Source organism: Agelaius tricolor, unplaced genomic scaffold, assembly GCF_023055355.1.
Source record: "Agelaius tricolor isolate 1412-34295 unplaced genomic scaffold, bAgeTri1.0.p SCAF_12, whole genome shotgun sequence".
NCBI lineage: Eukaryota > Metazoa > Chordata > Aves > Passeriformes > Icteridae > Agelaius > Agelaius tricolor.
Genome location: NW_027269272.1, coordinates 11,896,406 through 11,912,854, shown reverse-complemented (window position 1 = coordinate 11,912,854; position 16,449 = coordinate 11,896,406). Strand labels below are relative to the sequence as shown.

At 40.1% G+C, this 16,449-nt stretch overlaps 1 protein-coding gene across 18 annotated transcripts in view; it reads left to right on the top strand.

Annotated features, from left to right (window-relative positions):
- Window positions 1–1,019: 1,019 nt before the first annotated feature.
- XRN1 (5'-3' exoribonuclease 1) overlaps window positions 1,020–16,449 on the top strand; it is a 42,463-nt gene continuing 27,033 nt past the window's right edge. For 12 of the 18 annotated variants that reach the window (XR_011680784.1, XR_011680782.1, XR_011680785.1 and 9 more), the window contains exons 1-17: window positions 1,030–1,218; window positions 3,823–4,055; window positions 5,350–5,447; window positions 5,785–5,894; window positions 5,998–6,108; window positions 6,341–6,423; window positions 8,661–8,748; window positions 8,871–9,039; window positions 9,247–9,314; window positions 11,067–11,201; window positions 12,157–12,220; window positions 12,962–13,067; window positions 13,704–13,793; window positions 13,949–14,105; window positions 14,455–14,574; window positions 15,263–15,432; window positions 16,240–16,360. Coding sequence is in view for 7 of the 18 variants with exons in the window: in XM_071437618.1 (XP_071293719.1) it covers window positions 1,144–1,218; window positions 3,823–4,055; window positions 5,350–5,447; window positions 5,785–5,894; window positions 5,998–6,108; window positions 6,341–6,423; window positions 8,661–8,748; window positions 8,871–9,039; window positions 9,247–9,314; window positions 11,067–11,201; window positions 12,157–12,220; window positions 12,962–13,067; window positions 13,704–13,793; window positions 13,949–14,105; window positions 14,455–14,574; window positions 15,263–15,432; window positions 16,240–16,360 (1,998 nt within the window). In the remaining 11 variants the exon portion in view is untranslated. Of the gene's footprint in view, window positions 1,219–3,822; window positions 4,056–5,349; window positions 5,448–5,784; window positions 5,895–5,997; window positions 6,109–6,340; window positions 6,424–8,660; window positions 8,749–8,870; window positions 9,040–9,246; window positions 9,315–11,066; window positions 11,202–12,156; window positions 12,221–12,961; window positions 13,068–13,703; window positions 13,794–13,948; window positions 14,106–14,454; window positions 14,575–15,262; window positions 15,433–16,239; window positions 16,361–16,449 lie in introns of those variants that run through there. The other 6 variants (XR_011680791.1, XR_011680790.1, XM_071437623.1 and 3 more) reach the window with 5 other exon arrangements.

Below are 16,449 nucleotides of genomic sequence, written 5' to 3'. Positions count from 1 at the left end.
ATCTTAGCATGAATAAACTGGTAAAGTGGTTCCATGTTGTGAACCTGTTTCCTTAGCCCTCGAATGCTAAAAATGCCTCCTGAAGGACACGGCACAAAGCTGGGAGCTGGAGGGCCCTGGCAGTGTGGCTGTGAGTCCAGGCAGGTGGTTGGAGCTGTGACTGTAACATCCCTGTAGGCTCCTGAGAGCCTTGCACAGCCCCTGTTCCTCTCCTGGAAAAAGCACGGCTCTAGGGGGTGTTTGTCAGAATCCATGTCGGAAAAGATGTTTTAGCACAGAGAGTAGACTAAAATATGGTTGAAAGGCAAATGCTGTCTTACATAAGTGCTTGCTTTCTAGGCATCCAAATTGTAGGGAAATGAGGGGCAGGGGGAAATAGGGAAAAATTATACCCTTTAAACCTACGGTAGGATATCATTAGAATTTTTGTACAGTGGTTTTCTTTCTGCTATTCTGAGAGACAAAGAATGCTGTTAGATTTTGAACACAGGCTCACACGGTGGTGTGACACTCGACTGTTTCTTCTGTTCAGCTGAAATCCAGAGGTTTGGGAAAGTAAAACAATAGGTCTGCAACTGCTTCTAGGGCGTTTGTTTCTCTGTCTATCTAGCGGGTAATCTAGAAGTGTTGTCACTGTCCCATAAACGTGACGAGTTTTCCTAGTAAAATATTTGGAACATACAGTGCTCTTTTCCGGTGTCGTGTTTGAGTGCTGACGTTCTGTTGTTTTTCCCAGGCTTTATCAGTTTATGGGAGCGCACTGAGCCGCCCGGGAGCTGTTGGCAGCGGGCGTTGCCACCGCGCGGGGAGCAGATCTGCTGCCCGGGGCGGGGGGACGGGGCCCGGGCTGGGGCGGGGCAGGGCAGGGGCACGGGGGTCCCGCGTGTTCGCCGCGCTCCAGGCCCTGCGTGCCGGGGGCGGCGGTGAGGCGGCCGAGGGGTGGGAGCCGGCCCGGGCCCGCCCCACTCCCGCCCCGCCCCGGCCCGGCGGGGCCCGCCCCGCTCCGGCGCCGCTCTGTGCCCGCTCGCTGTCGGTGGTGCGGGCGCTCGGCCGCTGTCAGCGCGGCGCGCCGGAAGGAGGGCGGAGCGCGGCCCGCGGTGTTTGGTTCCGGTGGGGCTGTGAGGGCGGCGGGCAGCTGTGGCCATGGGGGTCCCCAAGTTCTACCGGTGGATCTCGGAGCGGTACCCCTGCCTCAGCCAGGTGCTGAAGGAGCATCAGGTAAGCTGGGGGCGGAGCGGCGCTGCCTGACACCGGCCGGCCCCGGGGGGGTCCTGACCGGCCCCTCGGCGGCATGAGGGAGAGGGACGAGCGGCCGGGCCTCGTCCCCGGCCGGCCCTGCGGGACCGAGTTTCGGCCAGGCCGGCTCGCCCACAGCCGGGGCGGCGCAGCGGGGGCGGCTGCGGCTCAGCGGGAGCGGCCGAAAGTGGTGGGACGGCGGTGGGCGATAGCTGGGGAGCGGCCGAGGCGTTCGGTGCCCCCCGACAGCCCGTCTGTCCGGGCCGAGCCCCCCGCCGGCGGGCAGCAGTGCCCGGAGCCCGCGGCTGGCGGCCGGCGGTGCTTTCAGCAGTCCCGGACCCAGAGTGCCCCGTTCCCCCGGGAATGGCCGGCCCGCGGCGGGTCCCGGCCCGTGGCTGCCCCGCCGGGCTCTCTCCCCTCGCTCTGGGTCCCCTCGGCAGCTCCGCGGTGCTGCCTCAGCACCCGCGGACAGCCCATGGTCGGAGTTTGCTCCTTGTTGGGCTCAGAAAAGTTACAGCTGCTGACGGCCAATGGCGCGGTAATGACGAGGGACAGGTTTTACAGCTCTGCTGCGTTTCCTTGTTGTTGCCTGAGTCGGACAGTTTGTATTAGCAGCTGAACCGGGAAGTATGTTCAAGCCTGAGAAACGAAAGCCGTAAATCATACTTCTAACAGTTGGACCAAGACGTCATCTTTTCAGAGATACCACGTTTGGTACCTGTTGGATACAAGCGCTTCTAATTATCATTTTCAGCTGGTGTCACAGATGTGGTTTTATAGATTGAATAAGGATGTTCTGAGATAGATGATAATTGAGAGTGTGTTTGAATATTGATACGTTTTCCCTAAACAGCTGTGATTTTTAGAGATTAAATAGCTGTTGTGTCAGTGTAACTAAGATGCCCAGCTCAAGTGATTCCCAACCTGCATGTTTGGCCTTACCTGCTAGTTTTAAAGCAGCTTTTTAAAGCTTAGGACTTTGCTTATGATCTGTTGGCCTTCTCTGAAGTGTCTAAAGCTATCTGTGTAGCAGGGCAGCAGCAGTTTATGCTGCCTTTTCTGCTGTTTCCTTAGAAGCCTTTGCTGCTCACACATCTTTAAACTTGTGCTGAGGAACTGTGGCAAGCTGAGGAGGCAGCAGTGTCTGCTCTAACTAGGGGATTGGCAGCAAGGGGTGATGCCTTTTGAAAGAGGCAGTTAGAGCTCTTCAGATAAACAGTAAACATGACTTAACCCTTCTAGGTCACTTGAATATACAAACTGACACATATTGGCATCTAGATTATATGCTAAGAGTAGAAAAAACAAAACCAAACCAACAAATTGAAAGGCCTATCTATGTAGAACAGCATTATTGTTAAATCACAGCTGTGTGTCTTGAAGAAAATATAGGACCTTTCATATCTGTTGTTTCCATGTAAAAGCTTTAGTTTTTGTCTCTTTAAAATGCTGTCTGTGCACTGCCCTGCTCACTTAGCTGAAAGCATGGAGAGCAGTTTGGTTACTGAGTTTAACCATACTAAAGATCATGATGTGCAACAGCAGACTAGTTACAGCAGTTGAGTGGGGATCATTCCTGATCCTGCCTCGAATTTCTTCTCTTCACCATTTCTTCTTTCTAAGACAGTTACATTTCTCTTGCATCTGGAGGATAAATGCCAGCCCAACAAGGTGACTTTAAAGATGTGTCAGCAGCAGTGCTATAGAAAACTGTAACAAGCTGGCAGTGCCTTTTCCAAGGTGTGATGGTGGGGGCATTTTGTGCTCAGTTTTACTGGGGGATTAGGGAATAGAAGTGTTTAATGTCAGTTGCTCTTGTGGTGCATTTTGGTAACACCGAGGTAGTACTGACCCCTTTGTGTCATACATTTACCAGTGTTTGTTCTCTGTATGTTGCTTGTGTACATTTGGGAGGGCTTTCTTTTTCCTTTAAAAGAAAGTGTAACTGCTGTAGATAAGGCTGTTAGAAGAGCAGAGGACTAGATGGAAAAAAAAAGTCTGTTTGGAAAGCCTGGGTAAGAAATTTATGTTACTATTGCCCACTCTCTGCTTTTGGTGCTAATTTCCACTCTAGACTCAAAGATGTTCACAAGCATAGCTGAAGAGACAGCATGCAGTGGTTGGGGTAGGAGCTGCTGAACAGGGGAAGAACTGTAAAGGTTCTTAAGCCAGCTTTGCTTGGAAATATTGTTGGAAATTGCATACTCAGTTTTTATTGTTTGTAGTGCAGCTATGAAAGTTTGAATCGGTTAAATGTGCAGGCTTACAAAAAAGAAGAAAAAATCTTCCTGAAAACAGTGGTTTTGGTTTGCTTTTCCATTTTACAATGTAGAAGATAGTCTGAGCAAAGGGACAAAAGTCCTGAGGTTCCAGAAACAGCCAGGATAAAGTAGGAATCTGTTCAGCTGGCTTGGCTCACAGAGGAAAATCGTAGTAACAGATTGCATGTGAAGGCAAAGCCAGATACTCCTACTCTGCCTGTGGGTGTGCAGGAGGTTCACAGAGGTGCTCATTTCCAGAGTGCTCTCAGGTGTGCCTTGGGCAGTGGCTGCATTCACCAGGTGGTGCTAACTGTGGCATTTGCAGATTCCAGAATTTGACAACTTGTACCTGGACATGAATGGCATTATACATCAGTGTTCACATCCAAATGATGACGATGTCCACTTCAGAATCTCAGAAGATAAGATTTTTGCCAATATTTTTCACTATTTGGAAGTACTGTTTCGCATTATTAAACCAAGGAAGGTTTTCTTCATGGCAGTTGATGGAGTAGCTCCAAGAGCAAAAATGAATCAGCAGCGTGGGAGACGTTTTAGGTAAGAAGATGGGTTCTGACTCTGTCTTGAGAATAGTAAACACTTAAAAGAACCCACTTACTGAAATGTGTGCCGTGCAAAGTAAAAGAGAAGGTGAGTGGTTGTGCCTTTGACAGTAGCTTTAATTGAATGAGGGAAACTACCTGTAAAATGTTAAAATCAGGATTCCAAAAGGAAAGCTTGCTTTGTTACGTAAATTTTTCTCTGTGTATGTGGCACTTGGTGACAAGGGAGCTTTCTCTTATGAAATTTTGTGTGAAACAGCTCTGCAGTGGAGCTCTTTCAGATGTTTCCAAATGCTTCAGAACCTGTGAGAGTCTTTGATATTTGTGAATGCTAGTTCTAGATATGCCTGTTTGGTAGCTGTAGTGGAAGTCATGGAAAAAATCAAGTTTCTAATGAAACTGATTTCCAATTAATACCAGTTACCCAGCTAGCTCAGATACAGAGCTACAATTGTGTACATTAAGAATTGCACTAATGTTTTGGGAGATTTGGAAGCTTTTTAAAGATTGCTATAAGGAAAGATAGCCAGTGGTCTCACAGTACCAGGATGGTGAGTGAAATGCTGCATAAACAAGCTGCAGCAAAGGAACAAGAGAAAAGCAAGTGAATTTTTTTTGTGATTTGGTTTTTGATGTAATTTTTTCTTTAAGGAATAAAGGAGATTGAGAGGAAGCAGAGATTAAAAGTTCTGAATAGAAAATTGTAGCAGAATTGAGAGCCAGACAAAAACCAAAGACTTTGGTGGTTACTTTATTTCTGGTTCAGAAATAAACCAGAAATAGGAAATTCTTGGCCAAGAAAGTCTAGCGTGGTATTTGTTCATTTCTCCATTATTGGGCACGGTAAATTGTTCACTTGTGACTCCCTTGGAATTCCACACCTGCTGCTTTGTTTAACTTTTGTTAACTTTGTTTAACTCTGTTTAACAGCAGTTATTGTTCTGGGGTAGCATTTTCAGACGTTTAGATAACAAATATTCCTGTAGTTTCAACATTAATAGCCATTCATTGTGATCAACCATTGTATGATCACCTTTGTAATGTGAATGCTGACTGCATTTGAATACTAACAGATTGTCACATTTCTATGAAAAAAGTGCTGTTTTTAAGCCACCTTAGTTGTATCATAAATAAGTTGAAACTATTCATGTATTAATTTTTTCTCCTTTTTTATTTATTAAGCACTCTAAATATTCAACTATATTTTGCCAAAAAGCTGTACTTAGGATATTAACATTTGAATAAGAAGATTTGTTCTCTACTCTCTTTCCAATGCTGTTTTGTTTTAGATCAGCAAAAGAGGCAGAGGACAAAATAAAAAAGGCATTGGAAAAGGGAGAAACTCTCCCTACAGAAGCCAGATTTGACTCCAACTGTATTACACCAGGTAAGATAACTTGTTGATTATTTAAAATTAAATGTTTATGGTTTGTCATCTGTATTTTGGTACTATTTTCCTGTCTTTAGGCATGTTTTTTTAAAAAATAGAAGGCAGAATCAATAAAGGCTTAAGTAAGTTTGTAGAAAAGTTTTAGTAACATTCAGTGGGGTTGGAATATTGTCTCATTCTAAAAATTTTTTAGATTACTATGTAAAAAGTGAAATGTCTTAGGAAAGAAACCAGTCATCCCCTTCATCTCTGGCAGAAGTTTTATTTTTTGGCATTTTTTAATACTTCTGTATGTAAATGCAAACTACTGAAAAACTTATGTTTCTGTTTTCAGGAACTGAATTCATGGCCAGATTGAATGAGCATCTTAAATATTTTGTAAATATGAAGATTTCCACAGACAAATCCTGGCAAGGAATAACAGTCTATTTATCAGGCCATGAGGTCATTATATTTTCTTACTATCCTATTTTAAATACATTTATTTGTATAGGGTAATGCTTACTGCTGATTTTTTTTTCTGATTTTTTTTTTTTTTGGTGTCCAGACCCCAGGGGAAGGTGAGCATAAAATTATGGAGTTCATCAGATCAGAAAAAGCAAAGCCCCATCATGATCCAAACACAAGACACTGTCTCTATGGCTTAGATGCTGACTTGGTATGTGCAATTAAGATAATACAAACAACAGCAGGGATTTGTCAAGTGTCTACATTTTTGATATCTTCCTAAGCTCATAGGATTTTAAAATTATTTGAAACAAGCATGTCATTTTGTATTCCTGCAAACTTTTGAATTTGTAATGAAACCAAGCATCAAAATTTCTTTATACTGTTTGAAAGGTTTAAAAAAATGTAAAAAGTAAGATCTTTCTGATATCTCTTTGTAATAGATAATGCTGGGATTAACAAGTCATGAGGCACACTTTGCGCTCTTAAGAGAAGAAGTCAGATTTGGTGGTAAAAAGGCTCAAAGGTGAATTGATTTAACTTTACTCTTATTTTATTTATGATGAAATGAAATCCAAAACATACTGGGTGATTAAAACAGATGTGTGTGGTGATTTGGGTTTTCTTTTATTGATTGCATAGTAATTTAATGAAGTCTAGTAATTTAATGAAGCATAGTAATTTAGTTTATTCTTTGGGTTAGAATAGTCATGAAATTAGAGAAATCAGCGTGCTGAATTGTGCATTTCAATTGGTTTACATGAAAAAATGGATGCTGTCAGAACAGCTGATAAAAAAATCCTTTAAACTTTGGTGTGTTTTATTTTTTTCTTCATGTAATAATGGAGCAGCCTGGCATGTATTGTTGTTTCCATAACTGTGTTATGCTGATATTGACTTTCAAAAATGTATATATGTGTATAGATATATATATCTGAGGTTTTGTGCATAAACGTGAATTACTGGGATAATTACTAAAATAAGCTCTCTTCAAATGGCTGGGTAGATGCTCTTACTCAGGCTTTGCCCAATTGATGTAACTCATGGTCTGTAGACAGTCAGAAGATGGTGACTTGTTCCAGAGCTGTGCGTGTACCTGGAGCTGTGCTGTAGCAATAGAGGAATAATTTATAACTGTTACTGGGGCTGGGTTCCCTCTTTGAAGGACCTTTAAGCTTATATTGGGTACATAAAGGTAGAAGATGGGAGAGACACAGATAAACATTTCTGACACTAAGGATTTTGGATAACACAGGATAAATCATAAATTTTTAGATAAATGTGTAATTTTTGCTAATAAAGGAATATTTTATTGCCAAGGACAATATGATGAAAATCAGAAATATGCTTTCTTTTCAGTCTTTGCAGTCAACATTTCACTAATACTCATGGGTAGTGTTGGCATGCAGCACTACAATATTTTTAAAGACCTTACATCCAATCAAAGTGAAACCTTGGTTTTACCTTTCTAAAAAATAAAATAATGTGAAATAAAAATAAAATAATGTGAAATAAGAATTTTTGCAAGATTCATTAGTGAAAGTATGAAATCAAAAGGCAAAGTGTTATTTATTCCCTCCACCCCCCTAGCATTGTTCCGTGTTGTAATTTCTGAATAATTTTGCTCATTACAAGAATTCACTTCTGTAAGTTACAGGAATTGCCTTCTATATTGTCACTTTTGTGGATACAGTTTGAAATTTAAAAATCCTAAAAATACATGCAAATTGATATCTCTCCATGAATTTTTTCAGTGAGAGAAATTGCTAGTCTTATCAGGATTTCAAAGTCCAGTGCAATGAAGAGTAAGGGCAGAATGTCTCTAGAGTCTTACGGCATCAACCTGGTTGCCAAAGTTCTTTAATACCAGTATGAAAATTGCATTTTAAAAATGGCACAATTGATTCTGAAGCCCAGTGTAGCTCAGAGTTTGTCTTACATGAGTTTGTCCTGCACCTGAAGGCTGCTGTCACACACACATTCCTTTTGGGATCATTTCTGAAATTTCTCTTTATGTGTGAAGGCACAAGTATTTATGCTGGTTTGTCACTGGGTGGTCTCAGCTAGTTGTAGTGTCTACAAGGTGAAATAGTCCTTTATTAATTGGAAATGCATAATTTAGCTCATAATCTTTTGGTGTAGGTATTAACTGATTTGGGGCTAATGTTGGCTCAGGGTTTCTACGAGTAGTTTTAGTGAAGAGAAGAAGGGAAGGCAGAATATGTGTTGGCTATGCCATAAGCAAACAGTAAGTTTGTTGTCCTTCTAGTGCAGCATTGAAGCCATGAAATGATACATACAGAGCATATTTTCAAATGATACATACAGAGCATATTCATCTCTTACAAGAAGCATTTCAAATGACTGCAAATGTAACCCAGCTGGTTTAGATGGAAATTCGTGTACTCTGTTCTCATTCAGTTAGAAAATACCCTAAAATGGTGAGCTTGGTGCCAAGTTAGACTAGTTTGTCTCTTTTCTGAGCAATGGGATAAGGATTTAGGAAATAGTTACTGCAGCTTGGAACTCCACACAGCTGTTCTCTTAGTTCTTCTCTATACAATCACATCTGGTGTTCAGAAGATGCTACTGCAAAATTTTATACATAATCTCAAAATAGATTCAAGGAAAGGTTAATACATTATTTCTACAAAGATAGAATCCTAGTAAAATTTCTTGTGTTTGGGTAACCTTGGACTTATTAATATTCATGTTGAAAGTGTGTTTATAAATAATTAACTTGGTGGTTTGAATAATTTACAGAGTGTGTGCACCAGAGGAAACCACATTTCATTTACTGCACTTATCACTCATGAGAGAATATATTGATTATGAATTTTCTCCAGTAAAAGTAAGTTCTAATGGAGCTGAGATGGGAAAAAATGTGTGAATGTGTGAAGTCTTTATGCAAAAATGACAACAAAAAGTATGCTTCTGAGTGTTGTTCTTTTATCCTTTTTCTTTTTCCTCCAGGACAAGATTTCTTTTGAATATGATATTGAAAGGATAATAGATGATTGGATCTTAATGGGTTTCCTTGTAGGAAATGATTTTATTCCTCATCTACCTCATTTACACATTAATCATGATGCACTGCCACTACTTTATAGAACCTACATGGCTATTTTGCCAGAACTGGGAGGTGAGAAAAGTTCAGTTGTAGAAAGCAGAATCATTAACATTGATGTATTTGTATTTATTGACCTTTTTTCACATTAGAATGCTTGGTATTTACTACACTTTCCTTAGAGAGGTGACAAGATCACATTTTATTACCTGTGCATCATTTAAATGCAAATCTTAAAATTTTGAATTGTTACTTCAAAAGCATACTTAATTTTCTCAACAGGTTACATCAATGAAAATGGGCATCTGAATTTAGAACGTTTTGAGAAATATCTTACAAGATTGTCAGATGTAAGTAACTTTGAAATGTGTGGTGTGTTGAATTTAAACTCAGTATGGTACCCTAAAATACACCATACTGTAGTTGTAATGAACTGTTAATGGCTGTGTTTTACAGGTGGTTTAATCAGCTGTTATAGCATTGAACAGATGGAATCTGATCAGTTCTTGTCTGATCTTATAGCATAAGAGGAAAAAGATTGAATCATTTGATCTGTGCTTTAGCCAGCACAGTGCTTTTGATACTGCAAGTCAAATGAGAATTCACCAGTAGAATCATGGTACTCACTTTCCATCAAAGTGTGTGGCAGTATTGGGCAAAGCTGGTTAGAGCAGGTGCCAGTACTGCCAGGGGTGTGGGTCCAGTCCCTCTGGAGCAGGTGCCAGTACTGCCAGGGATGTGGGTCCAGTCCCTCTGGAGCAGGTGCCAGTACTGCCAGGGATGTGGCTTCAGTCCCTCTGGAGCAGGTGCCAGTACTGCCAGGGATGTGGCTTCAGTCCCTCTGGAGCAGGTGCCAGTACTGCCAGGGGTGTGGGTTCAGTCTCTCTACAGCAGGTGCCAGTAATGGCAGGGATGTGGGTCCAGTCCCTCTGGAGCAGGTGCCAGTAATGGCAGGGATGTGGCTTCAGTCCCTCTAGAGCAGGTGCCAGTAATGGCAGGGATGTGGGTCCAGTCCCTCTGGAGCAGGTGCCAGTACTGCCAGGGGTGTGGGTTCAGTCTCTCTACAGCAGGTGCCAGTACTGCCAGGGATGTGGGTCCAGTCCCTCTGGAGCAGGTGCCAGTACTGCCAGGGGTGTGGGTTCAGTCTCTCTGGAGCAGGTGCCAGTACTGGCAGGGATGTGGGTCCAGTCCCTCTGGAGCAGGTGCCAGTACTGCCAGGGGTGTGGGTTCAGTCCCTCTGGAGCAGGTGCCAGTACTGCCAGGGGTGTGGGTTCAGTCCCTCTGGAGCAGGTGCCAGCAATTCACCTGGGTTCAATCCCTCTAGGGCTGCTCACATACCAGTTGGACTCAGTGATCCTTGTGGGTCTCTTCCAGCTCAGAATTGTCTGTGATTTCTGTGTATTCTTAAAGCTTGCTGAACACAGTGATATTCCTTGTTTCCCCTGCTGTAGTTTCCTGAGGAGCAAGGTGTTTGAAGGTCTTGGAGGGGGAGAATTGTTTTCAAGTTTTTTGTGAAAATCACTAGTAAAGATCAAGGGGCATCTCTGAGAGGCAGGCATCAGTGTTGTTCATGAACTAAGTAGTTAGTGTACAGAAGGTAATCTTGTGCAGTAATCCATCCTAGAGATGAGGTAGGTGTAGGCCATATAGAAATGGAAAGGATTAAACTTTCTGCTGAACTTGAAAAGAGGGAGATCATCTGTTGTCCCTGCCTCAGCCTTACTTCCTGATTCTTGGATAGAGCTGTGAAAATGTTAGATCCGTGGCACGAGGCTGTATTAACCAGACCTTACATGTGCACTGCTAGAGTTGATAGTGAAGTGTGGAAGTTATTTAATTCTTTTTTGTTATTTAATTCTGTTTTGTTTTCCTTGCTGCCATACTGAAAGAAAACAAAATATGGCTTGGCTGTGTGCTACAAATTGCTGAGAAATAGGATTTTTAGTGTTAATCTAATCTGTTTAGTTGTATCTCTAGGGCAAAATGTTTCTGTACAGATTACTCTAGATGTAATCTAATGCATGTACTGAAAAGACATTGTTCATCTGGCATTCTAAATTTAACATCCCTCAAATATTTGCCAACTTACTTTCATCTCACAGTTTGATCGTGAGCACTTCAGTGAAGTCTTTGTTGACCTAAAATGGTTTGAAAGTAAAGTGGGCAATAAATACCTCAACGAAGCAGCTGGGATTGCAGCAGAGGAAGCCAGAAAAAATAAACAAAAGAAACAAAAGGTCAGTGTATTATATGCACAATATCAGAAATAAGAATGTTACTTTTTGCAGATCAGTAATTTAATCTTAGACTAATTAAGTGGCATAAGCCTCTGTTTTGAGATTTTTTTCAAACCAGAAAAGGTAGTAAATGGTAACAGTTTGCATTCTGCCTGTATGCACTGCTGGTTGTGGGTGATGAAGTGGTTCAGTCAGGGGCAGGTGCTCATGATTTTAAAAGTCTTGTAAACCTATATTTAATGCATTGCTGTTCTTCAAAAACAGCAGAACTTAACTTTTGTGTGTGTTATGATCAAACCTGCTATGCTTCATAATCTTAATTTTTAATGCATAGTCTGCTGCAAGTTCCATATATTTCAGATACACTGATAGAACATTCATGTCTGTCTTGGTATTGGCTAACTACTGGACAGCAAATAGGGTACAAGCAAGTTCATTGGTGAGCTATCTCAGATCAGTATTAAACCTGCAGTTCTAGATAGAACCAATTAATAAGAAGCAGCACCTTGTATACCTGTGTACTATTACATAACAGCATCCTGTCTCTGCCCCAAGTTCCCCACCACCACTTCCCCTGACTGCCCTTCACTATATGCTTCAGCAGAGTGGAGAGTAGCAGGAGAAAATTCCTCTGCATTTAATCTGTCTTTTTATATATTGTTATCCTGCTCTTTGTGTACAGAGCAATTTTGGAAAGAGTAGCATTTTGGAACACAAATATTCAGGTGTTTTTTGAGAAGTAGTTAACGTTTTGACGCTGCTCCTTTTGTCTGATCTGTCTTTTTTGTCTGCTTAAATAATTTTCTTGAAGCAGTTGTAAGAGAAGGAAATGGGTTTTATAATAAATAATATTTATACATTTTGACATTTTGTAGCATTTTGATTTGCAAGTTTTGAATGGGGTTTGTGCATATTAACCTGTATTTTTACATTATCTCAAATCTTAATTTAATAGGCTCAGGAAAATTCTATATCTTTGGCTGCTTTAGAAAAAAATGAAGGTGAAGTGACCCCTAAAAGTAAGTGCAAATAATTTTTCATGCACACACAACAAAAAATGTGTGTATAGATTTTAAAGAGCTGTAAGAATTGCATGTCAGAGATGAGCTTACTCTGAATGCAAGACATGCAGTCATCTGTTGGGAAGTGGAACTGCTCTGGTGAGAGAGAGGGGCTGAAGCTTTAGAGGTGCTTCTTCCCTGCCCTGTATTTCCATGATGAGTTAAAGGGATTAATGAACAAACCTTCAACAATATTATGGTTTTGATAATTGTATGCATAGGTATTTTCTTAGATGGGGGGAAAAGGGAACAGATTTTTGTATAGCTTTAGGATTTTTGATTGTGGTTGGTTTTAAACTCATTCTCCTTGTAGGAAATGTTTCTTACTCATGTTCTGAAATTATTGTCAAAAATGTATGAATATTACTACATAATATTAGGTGATGTTGCTAAACATAATTAAATTTTAAAATTCTTTTTAATGTTTTCTCAGACTTTTTTATGATGGCTTATGTTATCTTCTCTTTTCTTGTAATTGGGCTAAAAAATGGGTTGCCCGTCTTAAAAATTCCAGAATTTCTCTGCGTAAAGATTTTGTTTGATTGTTTCATGTTACTTTCAATGCAAGGAAGGTGTGAGTACCTATAGTTTTGAATTGAGGAGTAAAGTTAAGGCATTATGTCAGAAGTGAATGTTTTCAAACCTTTACTGTATTAGAGAAGTGAATGTTAATCCCTTTTTTCGTGACTGGTTTTCCAGCCACAGTGGAAGATGAACCAGAAGATGATGATCTCTTTGAAACTGAGTTTAGGCAATACAAAAGAACTTACTACATGACTAAAATGGGTGTAGAAGTAGTGTCTGAGTAAGTGTATACTTCTTTTTTTATTCCTAAGTGCTGAAGACAAGTCTTTGTAGATATGTATTCGAGGCATACATTTGTAAATGTGTATTAGAGACATTTTTCAAGAGTGCATAGTGATGGGACAAGGCATAGTGGCTTCAAACTGAAAGGGGGTAGGTTCACTTTAGATAATAAGGAAGAAATTCTTTACTGTGAGAGTGGCAAGCACTGGAGCAGGTTCCCAGAGGAGTTCTGGGTGTCCCATCCCTGAAAGTGTTCAAGGCCAGGGCTTGCATGGGGCTTTGAGCAATCTGGTCTGTAGAAGGTGGGCAGGGGGTTGGAACAAGATGATCTGTAAGGTCCCTTCCAACCCTCAACATTGATTCCAGTAAAAGACAGAATATTCACCCCATGTCAAAAGCAGAGAACACGTGGCAGAGTACTGCAATGGTGATTTTGCCTAATGCAACAAGAGCTGCAAATCAAGTTTTCTGTAATAAGTTTTTGAGGACCAGAGAGGAAATGAATCTAGAAAATCATGGTATTATTAGGTTCTCAAAATGTTCTACCTCCATCCCTATGTACAAGGTGCTAAGTACTTTTTATATACCAGTGAAAATGAGAAAACTAATAGGTATCTTTCCTTTTTCTTTCAAGTGCCTTCTTAGCTGATCAAGCTGAATGTTATGTCCAGGCAATACAATGGATTTTGCATTATTATTACCATGGAGTTCAATCATGGAGCTGGTAAGAAAAACATTAAATGGGAGACTGCTGAAAGACAGAGTGGTATTTCATCTTCTATGCTGGGAACATTTAATGTAGTTTGGTTTATTTCTAATCTGTGAACACTGCTGTGTTCTAATTAAGTCATGTCACTTAGGGGATTTTTTAACCTGCAGGTATTACCCTTATCATTATGCACCTTACCTGTCAGATATTCACAACATCAGTGAACTCAAAATCAAGTTTGAGCTTGGAAAACCTTTCATGCCATTTGAACAGCTTCTTGCTGTACTTCCAGCAGCTAGCAAAGATCTGCTACCTAAATGTTACCAGGTAAGATCTAGAATTAAATTGCATTATCTATCTACTGCTTACTCATTGTCTGCTTTATTCTATTTTACTCTATTCTTAGTGGTTTATTTCTTAGTGCATGTCTTGTTAGTTAAATTCTATCTCTACATTTTAGATGTATGGTTAAATATTCTACTTGTTACTATATGTAGTGCATTGTAAAGTTAAAATAAATACAAAATTTTACATTTGCTAAGCAATTTCCAGCTAGAATAGTTAAATGTTTCATTCCTGTACAGCATTGAATTGGTTTTAGTACCAGCTTTCCTTTGTCACTTCCTACAATTACTGCTAAATTGCCTTTGATATCATCTCTATTGTATTTTCCTAGCATTTGATGACTAGTCAAGACTCTCCTATTATAGAATATTATCCACCTGATTTTAAAACTGACCTAAATGGTAAACAGCAGGAATGGGAAGCTGTAGTATTAATCCCCTTTATTGATGAGGTAAGTTCTTTCAGCATCTGCTGTCCATAAAAGCTGCATTACAAAACTTCTGAATTTCTTAATTTATCAACAGGTAGACATGCAATTAAGTGGAAGTTTAAATTAACACTTGATAACACCACAGAAAAAAATAAAAATGTTTGCTGCTTGGGGAGTAAGTCTAGATTAAGTAACCATAAGCAAAGTTAGTTTTAGGTGGCAGAAGTCCTAAGTAATGGATGTGGACTTGGTGTTGTTCATGTTTTTAATCAGCTCTTCACATATTTTGGTTCAGTTTCTTTGAGAAAAATATTCTGTTCCTATGTACATATAAAAATAGAGAGCATTTGCAGGAAAAATAAAATAAACACTTGAAAAAAAAGGTTTTTTTCAGTAAATCCTTCACGTGAACACCAGTATTAGGGAAGCATTAATGGAGAGTAATAAAATAGTACTTTGCTTTAGGACAACAGTGTTAGACAAGGCTACCCTTTGGAAATAGGCTTGCAGAAAGGTGATTATTCTCCAAAGACTCTCCATGGTAATTGTTCTGGGAGCATTTTGATCAGGGCCATGAGAAAGGGTGAGGCTGCAGCTGGACACTGAGCACATGGGGTATCTGGATTTCTTGGGTTACTTTCCCAGTGTGTTTTTTTCCAGGCTAATTTTTGTTGCCAGTTTCACATGTGCTAATTCCTCTAAAATTTAGAAACGACTGCTGCAGGCCATGGAATCCTGTAATAAGGGCCTAAAAGAAGAGGAGAAACGAAGAAACACTCACAGTGCTTGCTTGATGTACTGGTATGACAAAGATGCTGAGTTCCAGTACCCGTCACCATGGCCAGAGAAATTCCCTGCAATAGAACGATGCCACACAAGGTAATGCTGGGGTAATTATTTTAGAGCAGGCTGAAAGTAGTTGGAGGATTTTTAGATTTTTTTACTAACATTTTAACCAAACCTTGCATATGTCAATATGTAAACTGAGAAATGAAAAATATTGAATTAGATGTTGCCTGCTTTGAATGGCACAGTAAAGGTATTTGTCCCTTCAGATGTTACTTTGCAAAACAGATAAACCAGTGTTAAGTTGTCAAGAACAATCCAAAGAATGACTAAACTTTGTATGACAGAGGATGAAAACTGGTACAAATATCTGATAAATAGTGATCATTTACTGGCATGCTAATTCCAGAGTGGTTTTTTTTCAATGTAAGCATTTGGATCCGGTGCAGAGAATTGAACACAAATTTGGTTTTCACCTTCTTCTCATTGAGAATAGCCAGCTTTATTTCACACAAACTGAAGATGAAATGGAAACATAAGCTTAACAGTAGTCAAAGCAGAGTAGAGGAGGAATGCCTGGTGCTGGATTACAGTTGGTAAAGAATGGACAGTTGTGAAGATGAATGATACCATATAGAACCATTGCTAGTTACAATTCAGTAATTAAAATCATTTAAGAGTGAGTTTCCATATATCCTGAAGTTTTGTCTTTTTCCTCATGAATAGTCTCTCTGCAGCAGTAGCACAGGGATTTTATAGTTCTTTCTATATATTCCAAGTGACATAAATTAGTTGCTGGAAAGCAAAGGGTTTGTCAATTCATGAGTGAACGAGTAATGATTTTTTTCTAGAGGTATAGGACAATGTGCATGAGCAAATGTTGTGCCACTTCTTTTTTAGGTATAAAACAATACCTTTGGATGCTTGGCATGTAGAAATAACCCACAATAAGATAACTAAAATTAACAAGAGTGCATTGTATTTTTGTGGATTTCCTACCTTAAAGCACATTAAACATAAGGTAAAAAATTTTTCTCTTCCAACATTTCAATTCTATGTAGTAGATAACTATGTAAGAGCTCGAGTTTTATATGCTGTTTTGTTTTTACC